The sequence below is a fragment of the Aythya fuligula genome, chromosome 25 (genome assembly GCF_009819795.1).
Source record: "Aythya fuligula isolate bAytFul2 chromosome 25, bAytFul2.pri, whole genome shotgun sequence".
NCBI classification, from domain to species: Eukaryota; Metazoa; Chordata; class Aves; order Anseriformes; family Anatidae; genus Aythya; species Aythya fuligula.
The window spans coordinates 5344535-5361525 of NC_045583.1; the positions used below are offsets into that span (position 1 = coordinate 5344535).

At 65.1% G+C, this 16991-nt stretch overlaps 2 protein-coding genes across 2 annotated transcripts; one reads left to right on the top strand and one right to left on the bottom strand.

Annotated features, from left to right (window-relative positions):
* Positions 1 to 268: 268 nt before the first annotated feature.
* On the top strand, positions 269 to 2414 carry SPDEF (SAM pointed domain containing ETS transcription factor). The gene is made up of 5 exons (XM_032203448.1): positions 269 to 716; positions 1288 to 1485; positions 1573 to 1620; positions 2003 to 2143; positions 2236 to 2414. Exons 1-5 carry the CDS (start codon positions 269 to 271, stop codon positions 2412 to 2414), a joined length of 1014 nt encoding a protein of 337 aa, XP_032059339.1.
* A 2894-nt stretch (positions 2415 to 5308) lies between these two features.
* PACSIN1 (protein kinase C and casein kinase substrate in neurons 1) lies at positions 5309 to 10464 on the bottom strand. Its single transcript, XM_032203346.1, has 10 exons — positions 10355 to 10464; positions 9838 to 9970; positions 9210 to 9366; positions 8888 to 9123; positions 8649 to 8804; positions 8165 to 8340; positions 7777 to 7897; positions 7568 to 7689; positions 7123 to 7316; positions 5309 to 6794 (listed from the first exon to the last, which is right to left on the bottom strand). The coding sequence occupies exons 2-10, from the start codon at positions 9898 to 9900 to the stop codon at positions 6685 to 6687; spliced, it is 1335 nt and encodes a 444-aa protein (XP_032059237.1). The 5' UTR covers positions 9901 to 9970; positions 10355 to 10464; the 3' UTR covers positions 5309 to 6684.
* Positions 10465 to 16991: the final 6527 nt, after the last annotated feature.

Genomic DNA, 16991 nt, shown 5'->3' on the forward strand with positions numbered 1-16991 from the left:
GCTGCAAGCCTGGTGCCCGAATCATGAGAAAACCCCAAATCCTGCAGTGCCCGGGCTCCTTCCCCCCGTAAAACAGGACATCCCCCAGCACCCCCAGATAAACCCGAGCCCTCCTTCATCCGAGGGCTCCCCTTTGGCGTCTCTTTGGAGGATTTTTTCCCCTCTAACAGGCTTAGTGCCTCCCTTTGTGCCTGCCGCCGGGGCTGAGCCTCTCCTCTCCTCTCCTCCCCTCCCGGCAGGTCCGGAGCCAGCGCTGAGCGCAGGAGGCATGGGCAGCGCCGGCCCCGGGCTGACCGCTCTGCCCCCCGGCCGCCTCGCCCGGCCCGACGCTGCCCCCCTGCCGCCCCCCTGGGACCCCAGCGCCCACCCCTGGGGCTGCCCGGACAGCCCCAGCCCCCCCAGCACCCCCGAGCAGCCTCTCCCAGCCTTCTGCCTCCACTACTTCGACATGCTCTACTCCGAGGACATCGCCTGGGCTTCCAAGGGCACGGGGGAGACGTCGCAGAGCGGTGCCCCCGCGGGGCGAGGCGAGGCGCAGAAGGAGCCCGAGCAGTGCCCGGTCATCGACAGCCAGGGTTTGGGGCTGGGGGCCGAGGGGGACCTGCAGGGAGGCCTCCCCTTGGAGGAGCACTCGCTGGAGCAGATGCAGAGCATGGTGGTGGGCGAAGTGCTGAAGGACATCGAGACGGCCTGCAAGCTCCTCAACATCGCCGCAGGTGGGTGCGCGCCCGGCGGGGTGTCCCCGACCCTCCCCATGGGGTGGGAGTGGGGTCGGTGCCGTCCCGGGAGGGATGTGCCCGGGCTGCAGGTCCCGATGCATTCACAACCCCAAGCATCACTCCAGAATGGGGCTGGTTGCTAAAATAAAACACCCCTCACCCCTGGTGGCTCGGGGAGAAGCTGAGCCCTTGCTGCGGGGTGCTGGTGTCACCCCGGGGTGCTGCAGACAGGAGGGAAATGGGGAGGAAAAAGCAGGACTCTTTAAAATCCCATTTTTCCTGGGAAATTGGGTGCAGTTGCATGGGTGGGTGAGGCTGGGGACAGCCCGGAGCAGGGAGCTGCTTGGGGTGTCACCGCCACAACGCCAGCAGCTTGGGGATGCGCGTAGCTCCGTGCAGGCTGCACGGCCCCTAAAGGATTTGGGGTGGCGCAGGGAGGGGGGTCCCCAAAGCGAGGGAGGTGGCACGGGGACGGTCCCACCACCACGGGGTGCTGGGGGAGGCTGAGAGCGGGGTGCCCCTGCATGGGGCTGGGGGGGCTGCGCTCACCGCCCGGCCCCGACCCCAGACCCTGCGGACTGGAGCCCCGGCAACGTGCAGAAGTGGATCCTGTGGACGGAGCACCAGTACCGGCTGCCGCAGATCGGGAAGTCCTTCCAGGAGCTGTCGGGGAAGGATCTGTGCGCCATGTCCGAGGAGCAGTTCTGCCAGCGCTCGCCCATCTGCGGCGACGTCCTCCACGCTCACCTCGACATCTGGAAGTCCGGTGAGGTGCTGGGGACCTGGGGGAGCCCGGAGAGGGTGGTGCTGTGCTGGGGGAGAAGCCCTCTGACCGCCTGCTCCTCCCTTCCAGCCGCGTGGATGAAGGAAAAAGCCTCCCCAGGGGATGTGAGATACTGCGGTGAGTTCTGCACGGGCTCAGCTCCACCAGCTGGACAGGGAGCCCGGCCCTTGATGTGGGTCTGGGGTGGTGGAGGGGCTGCTCCCTGCTGACTTGCAATTATCCCTCTTGTTGGCATCCGTGGGATTGCGTTCCCTCTGCCTGAGGGCTTCCGCGTGGTGCAGCAAAGGGGAAAAAGCTGCAAGAAGCGCGCCGGCCCCATCCTGCAGCCGTGCATCCTTGTGGGGCTGCAGGAGGACTGCTCGGAGCAGAAACCAGTGCCCCCAGTGCCCTGGGCTGTGGATGGAGCTGCAGGCACCGAGCTGGGCTTTCTGGCAGCCCCTGGGCAGCGCAGGGCAGTGGGGTCGCTCTCCCCGGCCTCACCTGTCCCCGTCCCTTCCAGGGGGTGACACCAGCTGGGCGGACAGCGAGGTGGACTCGTCCTGCGCCGGCCAGCCCATCCACCTCTGGCAATTCCTCAAGGAGCTGCTGCTGAAACCCCACAACTACGGGCGCTTCATCCGCTGGCTCAACAAGGAGAAAGGTGGGCAGGCAGGCGGGCACCACGGCGGCCCCAGGGCTGGGGAAGGGGGCGAGGCGGTGACCCCAAAATTCCCGTCCTCGCTCCCTTCGCAGGCATCTTCAAGATCGAGGACTCCGCGCAAGTGGCTCGTCTGTGGGGCATCCGGAAGAACCGCCCGGCCATGAACTACGACAAGCTGAGCCGCTCCATCCGGCAGTATTACAAGAAGGGCATCATCCGGAAACCCGACATCTCCCAGCGCCTCGTCTACCAGTTCGTGCACCCGGTCTGAGCGGCGCAGGAGGGGCAGGGGACCCCCCACCGCCTCCCTCTGCCTCCCCGACCTCACGAACCAGCATCCAGCGCTTAAGGACCGGGGCTGGGGTACCGGGAGGCTCAACCCCGATGGACACGGACCGCAGGGACCCCCCCGTGCCCAGACCCCAGTCTTGGAGCAGGGACGAGCCTCCAGCTCCGAGGCCACCCCCGGTGTGCCCGGCTTCGGGGCCAGGACCCTGCACGGAGCCTTCGTCTCCTGGCTGAGGGTGGCTGTGGATTTTGGGGCGGGCGGAGGAGACAGGGGCATGACCGGGACAAAATAAGGGCTGATGTGTTTGTGGCTGGGGTGGGGGCTGCCCGAAGCCTTGGTGCCTTTCAGCAGGGATCAGGGTGGGAGCGTGGACACCCTGGTGTCCTGCCTGCGGGTGTCTTGTTGTCCCCACGCGCCGTCCTCCCTCCTCTGCAGCCTTGGGCATCAGCAGGACACGGGGCCAAGAGCAGCCCCCAGCAGGAGACCCCAAAATCCCCACGGCATTGCTTGTCCCAGCACGGGGGGGACCACCAGGATCACGCTCCCCTACAGCCAGACCCTGTCCCCATGCCACCACCGGGCCAGGCTGTGGGACCTGTCCCCTTTGGCGCTGGTGACCCCATGCACTGCAGCAGGGCTGCTCCGGATTCACCCCAAAACCCAGCTCCTGGCTGTTGGGGATGGGGTGGGGGGGGATCTGCCCCTTGCTGCAGCTCAGCCCTGAGGTGCCAAGACTGGGACCACCCAAATTTTGGGCCTTAGAGGATAGCAACGAGGCTCATCCCACGACCCCAGGCAGGGGCTGCAGGTGGCAGGGGAGGACAAACCTGGGCACGGGGCACAAGTGGGGCTGGTGGCTGCGGATCTGCCCCATGCTGGAGCAGCCGGGTAATACAGGGACGGGCACGTTGGTGTTGCCCTAAGGGGGGATCCCTCCAGCTGCCGGCCACCCGCACCCACCAGTGGGTTCCCAGTAGGACCAGTGGGCTCGAGGCCCCAGGAGGAAGGCGTCCCCCCTGTCACTGTGTGCACTGCCCCCGTCTGCGCCGTGCGTTTCCCAACAGGAGCAAATTGTGGGCTCAGGACCTCGGCTCTGACCCCTTCTGAGCCAGGTCCCCAGCCCCATGGGGACCCCCAAAGCCCTCAGGTCCCAGCCCTGGGCTCCTCCCTAGATTTTGGGTTTTATTTTGCCCTCCCAATTCCTGCCTTTGGGAACAGAGAGCTGCCAGCTCTGCTGCTTCCCTCCGGGACACGGATCCGAAGCGCCGCTCTCTGAGCCAGGACCTGGACGCAAAGCCAGGGACTGTTGAAGCTGCACATTTCACAAGGGTCTAAGTTACCTGGCAATGTTGACCTTTTATATTATAACTGTTATTTGTTTATTTTTCTTTCTGGTTTTGGCTGGCAGCAAGCTGTGGTTCAGGTTCAAACGGAAAGGGTGGAAGGGAGGCCCGGAGACCTGTGAGACGCTTTGTGCGGGGTTAAAAGAAGAAAGCCCGGGCGTTTGGGCTGCTCCTTTGTGTTTAACTGAACCGAGCTGCCTGGAGGTTTTTGGGCTGCCTGTTTGGTGCTGCTCACATGTGGAGGAGTGGACTTGCTTTGAACGGCCTCGCAGCCTCCCGGCCGGGATGGAGGCTGAAGCTGCTGGAGGACGGCGAGGAGGAGCAGGGGAAGGAGGAGAGCAGCCTTCGCCTCTGGAAAAGGGAAAAAAAAAAAAAAAAAAAAAAAAAAAAGAAATGGGGGAAAAAGTGAAATGTGCCTTGTGATTTTCATGTGTGCGGGGAGGACGGGCTGGAGGTGCCAGTTGGACCCTGAGGGTGGCTTTGGTGGTGGTCCCCAAATCCTGTGCCAAAATCCCACCCAGAACTCATTTTGGGGAGGCAGCTCCAGGGTGCGCAGAGGCACGGGGCGTTCTGCCGGCCCCCCAGGGGGGCTGACCACCTTCCTGGCAGCTCAGGGGGGACGCCGGGATCCCAGCCCTGCAGAGAAGCAGGTGAAATGTCAGCTGTGTGCCAAGAAAAACCCTTTTTGTCCTCTCACCTGGGGTTGTTTCACTGCTGCTCTCAGTGGGTGCGGGAGGAGCGCTGCGCTCAGGCAGCCGGCACCGCAGGGTTTCTCCCCAAGCCCTGGCTGCTCCAGCTCATAAATAGGGGATAAATCCCATTCCCCCACTCCCTCCACCCTGCTGCATGCAGCTGCTGCTCTTTCCCAGGGCGGCCCTGGCCCTCTGGGCATGGGAAAGGGGCTGGTGACCCACAGGTTGATTTTCCCAAGGTTTTAAGGCTTGCAGCAGGGCTCTGCCCGCTGTGCCAGCATCGGCTCGCTGCTCTGGGAGCTTCCCATCTCCCATTTCTACTGGGAAGCACTGGTCAGACTGGAAGCACTTTGCTGGCCCTGGGGGTGCTCCCCAAAAGCAGGTTTACCTTGAATCCCCCTGTGGGCTTCTCAAGGCTTTGCCCGGTGGGTCGGCACACCCGAAAACTGATGCTCTCCCCTCCCGCAGCCCCCAGGACCCCAACCACGTGCATGACACAGGGATTCCCCCAACCACACACTACCAGCCCCCTGCTCCCTGGGCCCTTTCCCAGCTAATCCCAAAGGCAGCCCCTTCCCCGCAGGATGCTGCATGCTCAGGACTGAGCCCCAGTCCTGCAGCACCCCAAAGCCTCAGGGTCAGGGTACCCCTACCTGGGGCTGTTGGGGACGTGGCTGGGTCTGGGGGGGATGAGAAGGGCTCGGGGGCTCACCCCAGGTTTGGGGTTTGGGGTCTGTAACCCCCAGAGTTTTGGGGTTTGGGGTCTGTAACCCCCAGAGTTGCCTCCGGATCGGCGCATGCAAACGAGGACCCAGACCCGGAGCACGCTTACAGAGCTCGGTTATTTTCTCTTGCTGCTTTAGTTGTTGTATCCACGGTAATACGATCACAATATATATATATATTATATATATACCTCTTAAATTACACAAATAATGTACAAAAAACCGGGGTGCATTGCTGAGACAGGTGGTCGGTTAGGTTTTTTCTGACTTTTGTTTCTTTTTTTTTTCTTGTTTCCCATTCGTGTACCTGGCAAGGGCTGGCGCTGCCCGGCGCTGCGCTCCCTGCTCCTGGGGGAGCGCCTGGTCCCTGGGGCCAAAAAATTCGCCAGCCGACGGAGCGGGCAGGCGAGGAGAGGGGGAAATACGCAGGGAAAGCATCGGCATCGATGCTGCTGAGGGTGGTGGGTGGAAAAAATCAAATGATCGGAGAAGAGGGGTGGGGTGAGAGTGCTGTGCGGGGGCACCCATGGGTGCTGAGGGGGCTCTGGCCCATGCTGATGCTGCTCCCAGAGCCCAGGTGCAGGAATGGGGTGAGCCTGGAGGGTGTCCCCCTGCCCCTGCTCCCATCCATCATGTGCAAGACCTCAAGAAGGGGTCGGAGGGGACGGTCCCCAGCGGGTCCCCGCGATCCCGGGCTGGCTGCAGGGCGCTGGCGGCAGCGTGGGGCTGCGGAGAGGTCCTGGGGAAGCGGCAGCGCTTTTAGGATCTGGTTGGCCCGGGATAAACGCCCTTGTGGAGGCCGCTGCTGCTCCCTGCAGCACAGGCAGGGCATTGGCTTGGAGTGTGGTGGCAGCACCCGGCCACGAGGAGGAGGAGGAGGAGGAGGAAGCTGGAGAGATGCCACCAAGCTCCTTGCTGGGGCTGGTCCCACCTCACTCGGTGACACTGGATGGGGACAGGCAGCTGCGGGGCAGGAGGGGACGTCGGTCCCCTTCCTTCGGGGATGGAGGAGGACTCGGGGAGAACACGGAATGGCCAAAAAATAAATGGAGCAAAACCCCATTCCCTCTCATTTTCAGGGGGGCGAATTAGGTTGGTCCCAGGAGCTTCAGCGCCGTGCATTTCGGAGCGCTTGCAGCCGGTCGGGAGGCGGCTCAGGATGTCAGTGTCAGTAAAAGCCACCAGCCAGGGGCTGTCACCGGCTGGGCTTGGAGATCTTGAGGTATCGGCTTTTCGCTCGGCAAATCAGCTAACGCAGCACAGACAACGTCATCTTTCGCTTCACGTTATCTTAGAAGAAGAAGAAAAGCGGCTATGCAAAATACTCTTCGGAGACAACTCTTAAAAAAATAAAAGCTTGGTCGGAAAATATGTCTGAATCTCTAACTGTGAGGGGCGACGGACCGGACGGCGAGATGGCTGGCTGGCGGAGAGATGAGACAACGGAGGGTGGATTTATCTGCGGACAGCGACGAGGAGCACACCACAAGACTTAGATTGCCTCCACGTAGTTGGCGGGGTAGAGACCTAGCTGCCCGTTGTCCAAGCGCCCCTTGCACCAGCCTTGCTCGTCTTCTTCTCCCAGCTTGGTCAGCTCGTCGCCTGAAGTGGGAGGCAGAGAGGTGAGAGCTCGTGGCAGGTGTTGGGGCCTCTCCTTCCCCAAATTTCTCCCCTGGGTGGGGCTGCTGGGGGTTCTGGGACTGATCCTGAGCAGGTTTGCAGGGCAGAAAGGCAAGGGGTGCCCCATGAGACCTCATGTGCCCTGTCCCACCTCCCCTCCAGCCTTCCCCTCTCTGCCACCCCCACGTCTTGAAGAGCCAGGATAACCCCGACACAATTCGGGGCATTTTACACCAAAAAGCACAGCCGGGAGACCTGCAGCTCGGGCAGACACCCCGCGGGACAGCCCAGCACCTGTGAGGATCCTCACCTGCTTTGAAGCTGAGCTCGTCCTGCTCCTGCCCGTCGTAGTCGTACAGCGCCCGCACCCGCACGCCCTTCCCCGCCGAGTCCTCGTCGAAGGGGTTGGTGCCGCCGTTGGCCTCGCTGGCGTTGAAGGAGTTGCTGCCCTCGTCGTCGGACCACTCGGCGCTGTAGGTCTGCCCGCGGTCGTGGCTGCTGACGCTGGGGGGGAAAGGAGAGGGGTTGGGGGGCGGGCGGGCATTGGGTGACACCGAAATCTGGGTGGGTGCTGCGGATTTCCTGAGCTTTTGGGGAAGGGGGCACGGCCAGCGAGACTTGGGGGGGGATGGAGCAGAGCAGTGGCTGTCACCAGGGACACCCCACCTGCCTCGGGCATCCTGTTGGCACCAAGAATATTTGCACAAAGGAGTGCTTGTTGCATTTGTTGCATCCCTCTCCCCGACAGCCCTCACCTCCCGCGCTCGCCCGCCGATGCGCTGGTCTCCCCCGAGGTGATGTTGGTCAGGGTCACCCCCTCGCCCTTCTTCATCTTCTCCTTCCTCGCTATCGTGTGCGTCAGGTCCGGGTTCCACTCCTGGGAGCACAAAGCACTGGCACTCAGCACCCTGCCGCCATGCGGGGGGCTGCTGGTGCCCATCCCGGGGGGGTTTCCGAGCCTCACCTCAAACTGGGGCCAGTTCATGGGCATGCCGGGGCCACTGGTGCTGCGGAACCACCGGAGGTCCTCCTGCGCGTCCGAGAGGCGGATGGTCTGCTCCAGCTCCCGGTAGACGTTGGCGTAGCTGCGGGGAGAGGCGAGGGGTGGGGAGCTGTGGGATGGACCCCCCTGGGGAGCCCCAGCAGTGGGGACGAGGTGGAGATGTCTGAAGTTGTGGCACCTCCGAGGGGACACCGGGGGACGCCTCTACGGCACCTCTTGGTGCCCACGGTGTTGGCCAGAGCCCCCTGGTGCTGCAGGGGATGGGTTTTCCTGGAAGCACCCAGGACTTGGTTTGCTTTCTGGCCCTTACACGGGTGTTTTCTGCCCAGACAGCCGGGGGGGCACCTACCTGCTGCTCTCGGCCAGGTTCAGGTGCCTCTTGATGTCCAGCAGCACTTCCTTGAGGAAGTTGAGCCTCTTCTCCTCAAACTGCTGGCACTGCTCGAAGACCTGCTCCATGCTCTCCATGTACTGCGGGGTGCACTTGTTCAGCTCGTCCAGCACCTTCTCGTACTTCTCCTGAGTCTGCAAGGCGCAGGGGGGGTGCCCCGGTTACACCAGCACCCCGAGAGCCTCCGCAGGGCAAAATCAGCCTGGCGGGGGGAGAGATCTCACCCCAGCAAGAGGGGCAAATCTCTGCCCTGCTCGCGCACCCCAGCCACTCCTTGTGCAGATGCACAGGGACAGGAATAAGGGAATAAATGGCCATAAATGGGAATAAATGGCCATAAATGGGAATAAATGGGAATAAATGGGGAACAAATGGCCATTTCTGGTGCCTGATGCTGTGTGAGCCCGGAGCTGAGCTGCCCCGCGGCGCTGCTGGCTCGCACCTTCTGCACATCTTGCTTGCACTTTTCCACTTTGTCCTGGAGCTTCTTCTGCTGCTCGGGGGTGTTGGACTGGTCCGCCTTGCTGTTGGCTTCCCGGGTCATGGCCAGCTTCTCCTCCTTGCAGGCCAGGTGGTAGGCTTTCTTGGCCGTCTCCAGCTGCGGAGAGAAGAGGGGGGGGGACGTGAGGACAGCAGGGACCCGGGGGTCCCACAGGCCCCACGCCGTGCTTCTCCTCTCACCTCCTTGAGCTTCTTGGCCCAGGGCTTCTGCGCTTTCCGGAAGCCGTCCTCGGCCTCCTTGGCCTCCTTGAAGCCTCCCATGATCTGCTTGTGGTAGGCGTCCTTCTGCCAGTTCTTGACCTTCTCGAAGTCGTCGTTCAGCAGGCTGTTCTTCACCTCCTGGTGCAGCTCACTCACCTTGTCCGCCTCCGTCATGATGGCCCCCCAGGCTCTCTCCAGGCTGCCGTACTGTGGGCCTGGGGGGCGGAGGGGACGGGTGAGCACCCCCTGCGGCCCCGACCCCCCTCCCGTGTCCCCCGGGGGTCCCGGCTCCCCGCAGTACCTTTCTCGATCAGCTGCCTCCACCGCTTGGACCAGTCGGTGAGCTGCTGGGCGTAGGACTTCTCGATCTTGGCCCTCTCGTGCACGCAGTTCATGAGGTCGTTGCAGAGCCGGTGCCCGTCATCGATGCGCTTCACCGTGCGCTTGTAGTTCCCCACCTGGCACGGGGACGGGGACGGGGACGGGGATGGGGATGAGGAGAGAGAAGGGAATGAAAACAGATGGGGACGGGGATGGGGATGAGGAGAGGGATGGGAATAAGAACAGAGACGGGGATGGGGAGAAGGATGGGGATGAGAACAGATGGGGACACGGAGAGGGACGGGGATGAGGAGAGCGATGGGGGCAGGGATGGGGATGAGAACCGATATGGGGATGGGGACAGGGACAGGCAGACGTGGGAGCAGTGCCCGGGGGTGCCCCAGGGGGTTGCAGTGATGAAGATTTTGCTCCCAGCCACCTCCTCTCCCTCCCCGAGGGCTCTTGGGGCAGCACCTCCTGCAGCCCCCCCAAGGACACCGCGGCAGGGACGCCTGCGCAGGGCTGGGTTTGGGAAGGGAGGGCACTGCCCATGGAGGTGACGGCTAACGGGGACACCGCGGGGACAAGGGGGGGTGGCTGGGGCTCACCTCCCAGAAGCTGTCGGTCGTTTCCTCGGTGGCCGCCGCCGACTCGTCGTAGGAACCCGACATGGCTCCCGGGGCGGCCTCGGCCGTCAGTGCGGGCGCTCGGTGGCTCTCGGGCAAGCAGCAGCCTCATGCACTGGGGGGAGCAGAGGGGTCGGGGGGGGGGCTCACAGCAGCCTCACAGGGCCGAGCAGAGACCCCCAACCCTACCCCATCCCACCCCACTGCATCCCCATCCCATCCCCATCCCCATGCCCTGCGGCACCACGGGGCGAGCACCCAGCTGCAGGGGATGGGGAGGGGGACAGAGCCGTTCCAGCTCCCCTCCTGTGCCCCCCACATCTCCCCCCCAAGGTGCCATCCAAAACCCAGACCCGCTGCAGGCATCCGAGCCCTGCTCAAGCCCCAGGGTTTCTTATGCAACGTCTGGGCAGGCAGAGCTGCCGCAGAGCCACCGAAACCCTAAAACCTCTCTGCTGGGATGGAGAAACGAGGGGAGGAATGCAGGGGGGGCCCTTACCCGGTGGGGGCTCTGGCCCGGCCACTGCGCATCCCTGGGGGAGCCGCTGAGTGGGGGGAGTGCAGCCGGGAGAAATTCTCGTCCTGTTATTCCAGCCTAATCCGTCCTGATCTACAGAAAAACGGCATCCCCGTGGCGTCACGTGGGCCTGCTGCATGGCTTAACCCTTTGCCGCTCCACCCGGAGACGCATTTTTGGGGCTGGGGGACGCCGGTGGGGCTGGGGACTTGGCCAGCAAGGTGGCACCACACGGGGACGGAGAGGGGACCGTGGGAACCACGGGCATCACTGCGACCCCTCCTGTCCTGGCTCCAGACCCTGCTCCCGTGGGAAGCGCTGGGCTTGTCCCACCTGGCATCTGCCACCAGGGTGGCCAAAAGCAGCCAAAACCACCCCAGTTTTCCCCTGCCCCATCCCCAAAGGGGCTGTATGAGGGGGGATATGGCCATGGTGCCACGCACCATCACAGCCGGGTCACATCCTGCCCCTGGGAGAGGGCGATGGCTGGGGGGGGGCACACGGGGTGCCACCCAAGGGTGGGTGCCCGCTCCCCCCGGCTGAGTGCTGCCAGCCCCCAGCAGCTGTTGGGACGGGGCATGGAGGACGGGGTGCCGAAATGGTTACTGGAGCGCCGCGGCCGGGCTCGCTGTGCTGGAACTAACAGAGCCTCGCAGGGATTTAGTGATATAACCACGAATCCCACCAATCCCCGCGCCGCCCTCCCCAGACGGTTAAAAATAAACGCGTGACTGTCCCTCGCCCCGCCGCGGAGGCGCAGATGGAGGGGACCGCGGTGCCGCCGAGCGCCCCCAGCACCGGCCCCGTGCGCCCGGCGAGGCGCAGCAACACCCACGCAGCACCCGAGCACCCCTGGCACGGCCACCACCTTCCCCAGGGGTCGGGGTCCCCGACCTTCCTGCCCAGCAGCCGTGCCACTGCACCTCCACGGGGCCCTGGGGTGTTCGGGGCTGCTCTGGGTTCGTGTTTCTGCTTCTCCAGCTCTTAATTTTGTCGCAGAGGCTGCGCTGGCAGCGCGAGGGCATCCTCAGGGTGACAGGGGTGAGGGATGCCATGGAGGGAGCACAGCTCTGGCTGGGGGTCCTGTGGGACCCCCGGGCACACGAGGCAGTGGGGGCTGAGGGGCACTGCGGGGTTTGGCTGCCGCAGCTCGCTCCTCGCTGTGATCGGGTCCGAGCTGCAGCCTGGGGGTTATTTTTGGCTCTGCATCACTGCTACAGCTCACGCTGCCGCCTTGTTGCCTCTCTCACTGCCACACGCACGCAGCCGTGCACGCACCCCCGTGTGCCCCCCACATCCCCAAACCCATACACTCCACGCTGGCCCCGTGCCCACCACCCCATGCAGCCTCGTGGCCCCCAGCCACCCCAAACCCACATCAAGGCAGCCGGCAGCGATGCCCAGTGGCCGAGCCACACCGTGGCGAGCTGCCAGCCCCAGCTGGGTGCTGCTGCACCCAGAGCGGTGCGGGTCTTCACTTCTCCCCTCCCAGGCAGCTGGAGAGGAGCTACGGAGGGTTCTGCACAGTGCAACACTGAAATTTGTCTCAGCTCATGCCCACGCAGAGGCTGGCATGTCCTTGGGTTGATCCCACAGCTGCCGGTCCCCCTGCGTGTCTCCATCCTTTTTGGCACCCTGCTCGGTGCCGCAGCTCGCCGAGGGAGCCTGCTGGCATCACGGGGGGTCCCTGCCCCCCTGCGGGCACTGAGCTGGCAGAGAGGGGCCGGGGATGAGGGTGCTGCTCCCGTGCAGGCAGGAGGCTGCTGCAATGCAGAGGGCTGGCGCTGCCGGTGCCACGGGCACGGGATCCGGGCATCCCTGCGCCGATGGGTGCTGTGCCTGGCTGGAGCCAGGCTGGACCTGCCCATCCCGGGGCTGGGCTGGAGGCAGGCTGAGGCTGGAGGCAGGTTGGTTGCTCTGCCTCCAGCGCAGCCTCGCTGGGATGTGGCCCCAGCCCCACTGCAGCCAGAATGGGGCACAGCACGGGGAGGTGGCAACTGTCTGCGGGTGTCCCCATCCTGCTGGGGGGCCAGGAGGGGCTCTGCAGCCTCCTGGGGGTGGTTTTCCTGCTGCAGAGCCCTTTGCTAAAGCAGGATCAGAGTGATGCATGGTGAGGAGGGGAGCAGAGCCCAGACCCTGTCCCTGTCCCCATCCTGCCCCAGGCTGGGGGTGACCTCGTGATAACGCAGAAGGAGCCGGGGCTGAGCCCTGGTGCGGGGCTGCGAGCGCTGACAGGGCTGGGAGGAGAGGCGGTGACTAATTCCTGGTGAAAATACCCAGGGAAGGGGGGAAGCCGCTCTGGCAGCTGCGCTTGGTCTGCAGGAGTCAGAGCGCACGGGGAGGAGGGACGGCCCCCACGGGCAATAAAAGGGCTCGGTGGGGCTCTGACCCCACCGGGGGCTGGGCTGGGTGCAGCCTGGGCTGGGGTGGGGCCAGCCCGATGGGGACATGGGAGCTGCTCTCCAGGTTTATTGGAGCTGCTCTCCAGGTTTGCTCGATTTTGGGAGCAGCCGAGGGCTGTGCTGGGCCCCAGAGCAGCGCCTGGTGGCGGGGACAGACCCGATCTCCCCCCCCACAACGTGGGCTCACGATACGGCCGGGTCCCCTTCACCAGCATTTCGGAGGAGCCCAGCAGCACCCGGGGCTCTCCAACACCAACCCCTGAGCCCAAACTGATGCCGTGCAAGGAGCTGCCTTGGTGCAAAACCCTCCTGCAAACCCCACGTCCCAGCTCCAGCGCAGAGCCCCAGCCCCACGGCCACGAGGGCGCGGGGACCCTCGCCTGCAGGAGCGCGTGAGCCGGGGCCGGGATGTGATCTGCTGCGTGCTGCTGCCTTGTGGCTGCTCGGTGGCTCCCAGCAGGGCCATCTCCAGCAGCAGAGAGCTCAGGCAATTGGAAACGAACCAATTGTCTGAGCTGCTTTTATTGCAATTAAACTCTGAGACCTGGCAAGCCCAGCAGCACCCTCCCAAGGAGCCGCAACGCGAGATGGACGCCGTGTGTCCCCTTCCTTCTGCGAGCGAGCCAGGCCAAGGCTGCGTGCGAGGCTTTATCACCAGGGGCTCCGGCTGTGTTTTAGCAGCCCCAGCCCAGGTGCTGTGCTGCGGGGAGGTTATTTCCCTGCCCTGGTTGCAGCGTGGGGCTGGGCGTTGCTATTTCAGTGGGTGCAGCACCAGATGCCAGCGCGACGCCTCGCCGCTATACCTGCATGGGAACTGCTCACGGCGAGGACAAACCGGCACGGAGCAGCTGAGGGAGCACCGAGAGCAGAGTCCAACCACATGCAAACCCGCTGGGAGCCCTGGGAGCCCCATCCTGCCCGGCCCTGCAGCCCTGGGGCTGCTGCATCCACCGCAGGCGGGACCCAGCACCCTCCTGCTGTGCGCACGCGGGCGCCCAGCGCCGTGGCACCAGCACCCTGGTGCTGCTCCTGTGAGAATTTGGGTGTGAGATCCCCCCCGGCACGATGTCGGGTCCTCGTGCAAAGCTGGTGCTCAGCCAGAGGAGTGGGTGGATGGTGTGCTGGAGGGTGAAGGGCTGATCGCTGCCCTCCTGGTGTCCCAGCACCACGCAGGGATCGCTGCCCCCACGGCACAAGGGATGGGCTGCCGGGCTCTGCCTGCAGCCAAAAAGGGGGCCAGTGATGGGAGAGGGGAGATGGGATGGGGGGAGCAGGGTACAGGGGGCAGTGGGGAGATGGGGGCAGCGGGATGGGGCTGTGTCCTCCTCCCAGCGCCGCTTTGGGGAGCGGTGGCAGAGGTTTGGGGAGCCTGCGGGTCCCCAACCCAGCGGGGCTGCTCCAGGGGCTGGGTGCTGCTGATTCATGCTGGCAGCTGGCTCCACACCCCGAGCAGAGCCCAGGGCTCGGGGCTGAGCAGCCTGGAGAGGCGTGAGCAAGCCGGGGAAGGGCTGGACGCGTGTCCGCCCCGCTAATTATCAAACTGAGCCAAAGCCTGGCAGGGGGGAGGCGAACCTGGGCCCTTCTCGAGCAGTCGACTCGGTGGGAGCGGGCTGGGCACAGCTCACGGCAGGGCTGCGTCCTGGCAGGACAGCTCTGGGCAGGATTGGAGCCCTGGGGAGAGCAGCCAGGTGGAGGGGATTGGGGTCTCCAAGTGCCAGGGGCTTTTCCATGGGGTTTTGGGCAGGGCGGTGCCATGGGGCTGGCTCGGCCCTGGCGCACGAGGTGGCTGTGAGGGCAGCACATCCCCGGGGACGAGGGGAAGGCAATGGTGGGAAACCTCCTCGGGGAGAGGCTCTCCCAAGGAACCCAGTGCAGGATGTGCCGGGGGCCGTGCCCTGCCCCAGCTGGAGGGGGGCGAGCACTGGGGGGGGTCCGGCTGCACCAGGGACTCGCTGCACCCAGCTGGGGCAGGGCTCGCAGCTTCCCAAAACCCAGAGGGTTTGCAAAGGAGGTTCCCCGACCCTGGGACGTTACACGAGCCCCGTGTCCCACGGGGGGACGCCCGTCCTGCTGGGCTGGGGGCTGCGCACGGGGGAGATGCTCCAGGGCAGCTTCGCCTTCTGCGTGCTCTGCAGAAACGTTCCCCTGCCTCCTCCTCCCCTCCCCGGAGTTATCCTGCTCGGCACGCAGGGCACCCATCAAAGTCTTCTAGGGATTTTTACGAGCCTCGTGCAGGTTTCTGGAAATATGCGTGGCATTTGCAGATAACGCCGAGTTTCTCCCCAGGGGAGCTCGCAGCCGGGCTCGGGGACCGCGGCTGTGCCAGGAATGTGGCCGGGCTCTGGGGGCTGTGGGGTGAGGGGAGCTGGAGCAGGATTATCAGCCCCACGCATATGCTCGGGCCTGGGGAAGGGAAGCTGCTCTGAGCCTCAGCTTGCGGGGTTTCGACTGCCTTCTGGCTCTGCAGCTTTTCTCAGCCCCCCTTCGTAGCTCGCTGCTGTAAACAAGGATGCTCTGACTCTCGAGGGGGGGATTTTTGCGGTCCCAGGAGCAGGGGTTGGGCAGAAATCCCAAAATGAGGTTTGCAGGTAATCCAAGAAGCAGCGAGCGATGGTGCTGCAGGGTTCGGCGGGTGCTGCTGGCCCCCTGCTTCTGCAGCGGGAAGGGGGGAGCCGGAGCATGGGGCTCGGGGGTCCCATCCCCATCCCCTCGGTGGGACAGGGCCGGGGCTGGCGGTGGCAGGAGGTGACCGGGGCCGAGCCTGGGGCTGTCGGGAGCAGGGCCGGGGGGGGGGGGGGCTGCATTCAGCTGCCTCTGGCGGGGGAAGGAGGCTTGGGGCCAGAGGGGGCTCAGCAAGGGGGTAGGAAATGGGGGGGTGTTGGGGGGAGGCTAAAGGGTTTTTTTTTTAGCAGTGGGGTGAGGCGCTCAGTTGGGCAGGGGGGCAGCAGTGCCAGGAACAACCCAAGTCCCTGCTGCTGCCTCCCCCCCTCCGTGTGCAGCTGGGGAAACTGAGGCACAAACCTGGCCGTGCCACTGCCCCAGCACCCCCTGGACGCGCGCTGGGGCTGAAGGTCACCCGCGTGTCCCCCCCAGCTTGCAGAACGGACCAGGGGACACCACATCCCGCCTCAAGAGCAGGACACAACCCAGCCCCATCCCACCTGGTCCCTCGCAGCCCCCCCCTCTGCACCCCCAGACCACACAAGGCACCCGGGCACCCCGCACCCCCGTTCCCACGGGACACCCCGCTGCCCCCTCTCCCTTCCCAGGCTCCCCGCAGCCAAACCCCCTCCGGGGGGGCTGCCGCTTACCTGGGCCGGGCAGGGGGGGGCTGCGAGGGTCCGGGGGGGTGTTTTTGGGGGGAGCTGGCTGGGACGGGCGCGCTGCGTTGCGCCGTGCCGCGCTCAGCACCAGCCGGGCAGCGGCGGCGTGCGGCCGCGGGAGCGCGCCCAGCCTGCAGCCTCCCGTTGTCAAGACAACCAGGGATGGAGCCGCTGCTTGCAAAGGTTGCCAAAATCATCCCGGGGGGGGGCAGTGGACACCCCCCCAGCATGAAAACACCTTGGGCTGTTGGCCATCCCCTTGCAGCGGGTAGCAGCAGGGTGGGCGCTCGCCGCGCCTTTCTGTGCGCCCCCGGGGTGCTGCAACGCTGCGGGAGCCTCCCGGGGGGCTGGGGGTGCTCAGCACCCGCCTTCTGGGGTGCCCTGCTGAGTGGGGTGGCCCTGGGGTGCTGTGGGAGGCTGTAGTAGGGTGCCACCAGCTCGTGCTGGGTGCTGTCACCGTGGGGCTCCAGTAGGGCCAGGGCCAGGCTCCTTTACCCCCTTAGGCTGCGCTGCGGTTTTGGGGGAGCGGAGTGGGGAGCCCAAGGGCATCCTCGTCCCACTGCCCCTTGGGGTCCTTGTGCCCCGTGCAGAGGGGGCAGGATGGGACGGAGCAGGGCGCTGCCTCCTCTCCTCCCCCTGGCCCTGCAGGGAGGGCTCCAGGGCTGAGCTCCCGCAGAAACAAAACCCCAAAACGCCTTCAGGGAGGCAGCCGGTGCTGCCCCCGCACCAACTGCGCCAGCTGGGAAGGGGCTGGCACCAGAGACAGGAACACGGGACGGGGCGAAGGGGGCTCTGTGCCCCACAGGGTGCTGCTCCGGGGTCCTGCCTCCTCCCAGACCCTACAGCTTGTGCCCGGGCTCTTATCACGGGGTGCCACGTCCCCGGGAGGCTGGG

What these genes read in the sequence shown, in the direction of transcription:
- SPDEF (XM_032203448.1), top strand. Translation starts at nt 269, where the DNA reads ATGGGCAGCGCCGGCCCCGGGCTGACCGCTCTGCCCCCCGGCCGCCTC. An exon ending in GCTCCTCAACATCGCCGCAG is followed by an intron (nt 717 to 1,287) that starts GTGGGTGCGCGC and finishes CCCCGACCCCAG; the next exon opens with ACCCTGCGGACTGGAGCCCC. An exon ending in CTGGCTCAACAAGGAGAAAG is followed by an intron (nt 2,144 to 2,235) that starts GTGGGCAGGCAG and finishes CTCCCTTCGCAG; the next exon opens with GCATCTTCAAGATCGAGGAC.
- PACSIN1 (XM_032203346.1), bottom strand. Translation starts at nt 9,900, where the DNA reads ATGTCGGGTTCCTACGACGAGTCGGCGGCGGCCACCGAGGAAACGACC. An exon ending in AACCTGGCCGAGAGCAGCAG is followed by an intron (nt 7,898 to 8,164) that starts GTAGGTGCCCCC and finishes CTCTCCCCGCAG; the next exon opens with CTACGCCAACGTCTACCGGG. An exon ending in TGAACTGGCCCCAGTTTGAG is followed by an intron (nt 7,690 to 7,776) that starts GTGAGGCTCGGA and finishes TTGTGCTCCCAG; the next exon opens with GAGTGGAACCCGGACCTGAC.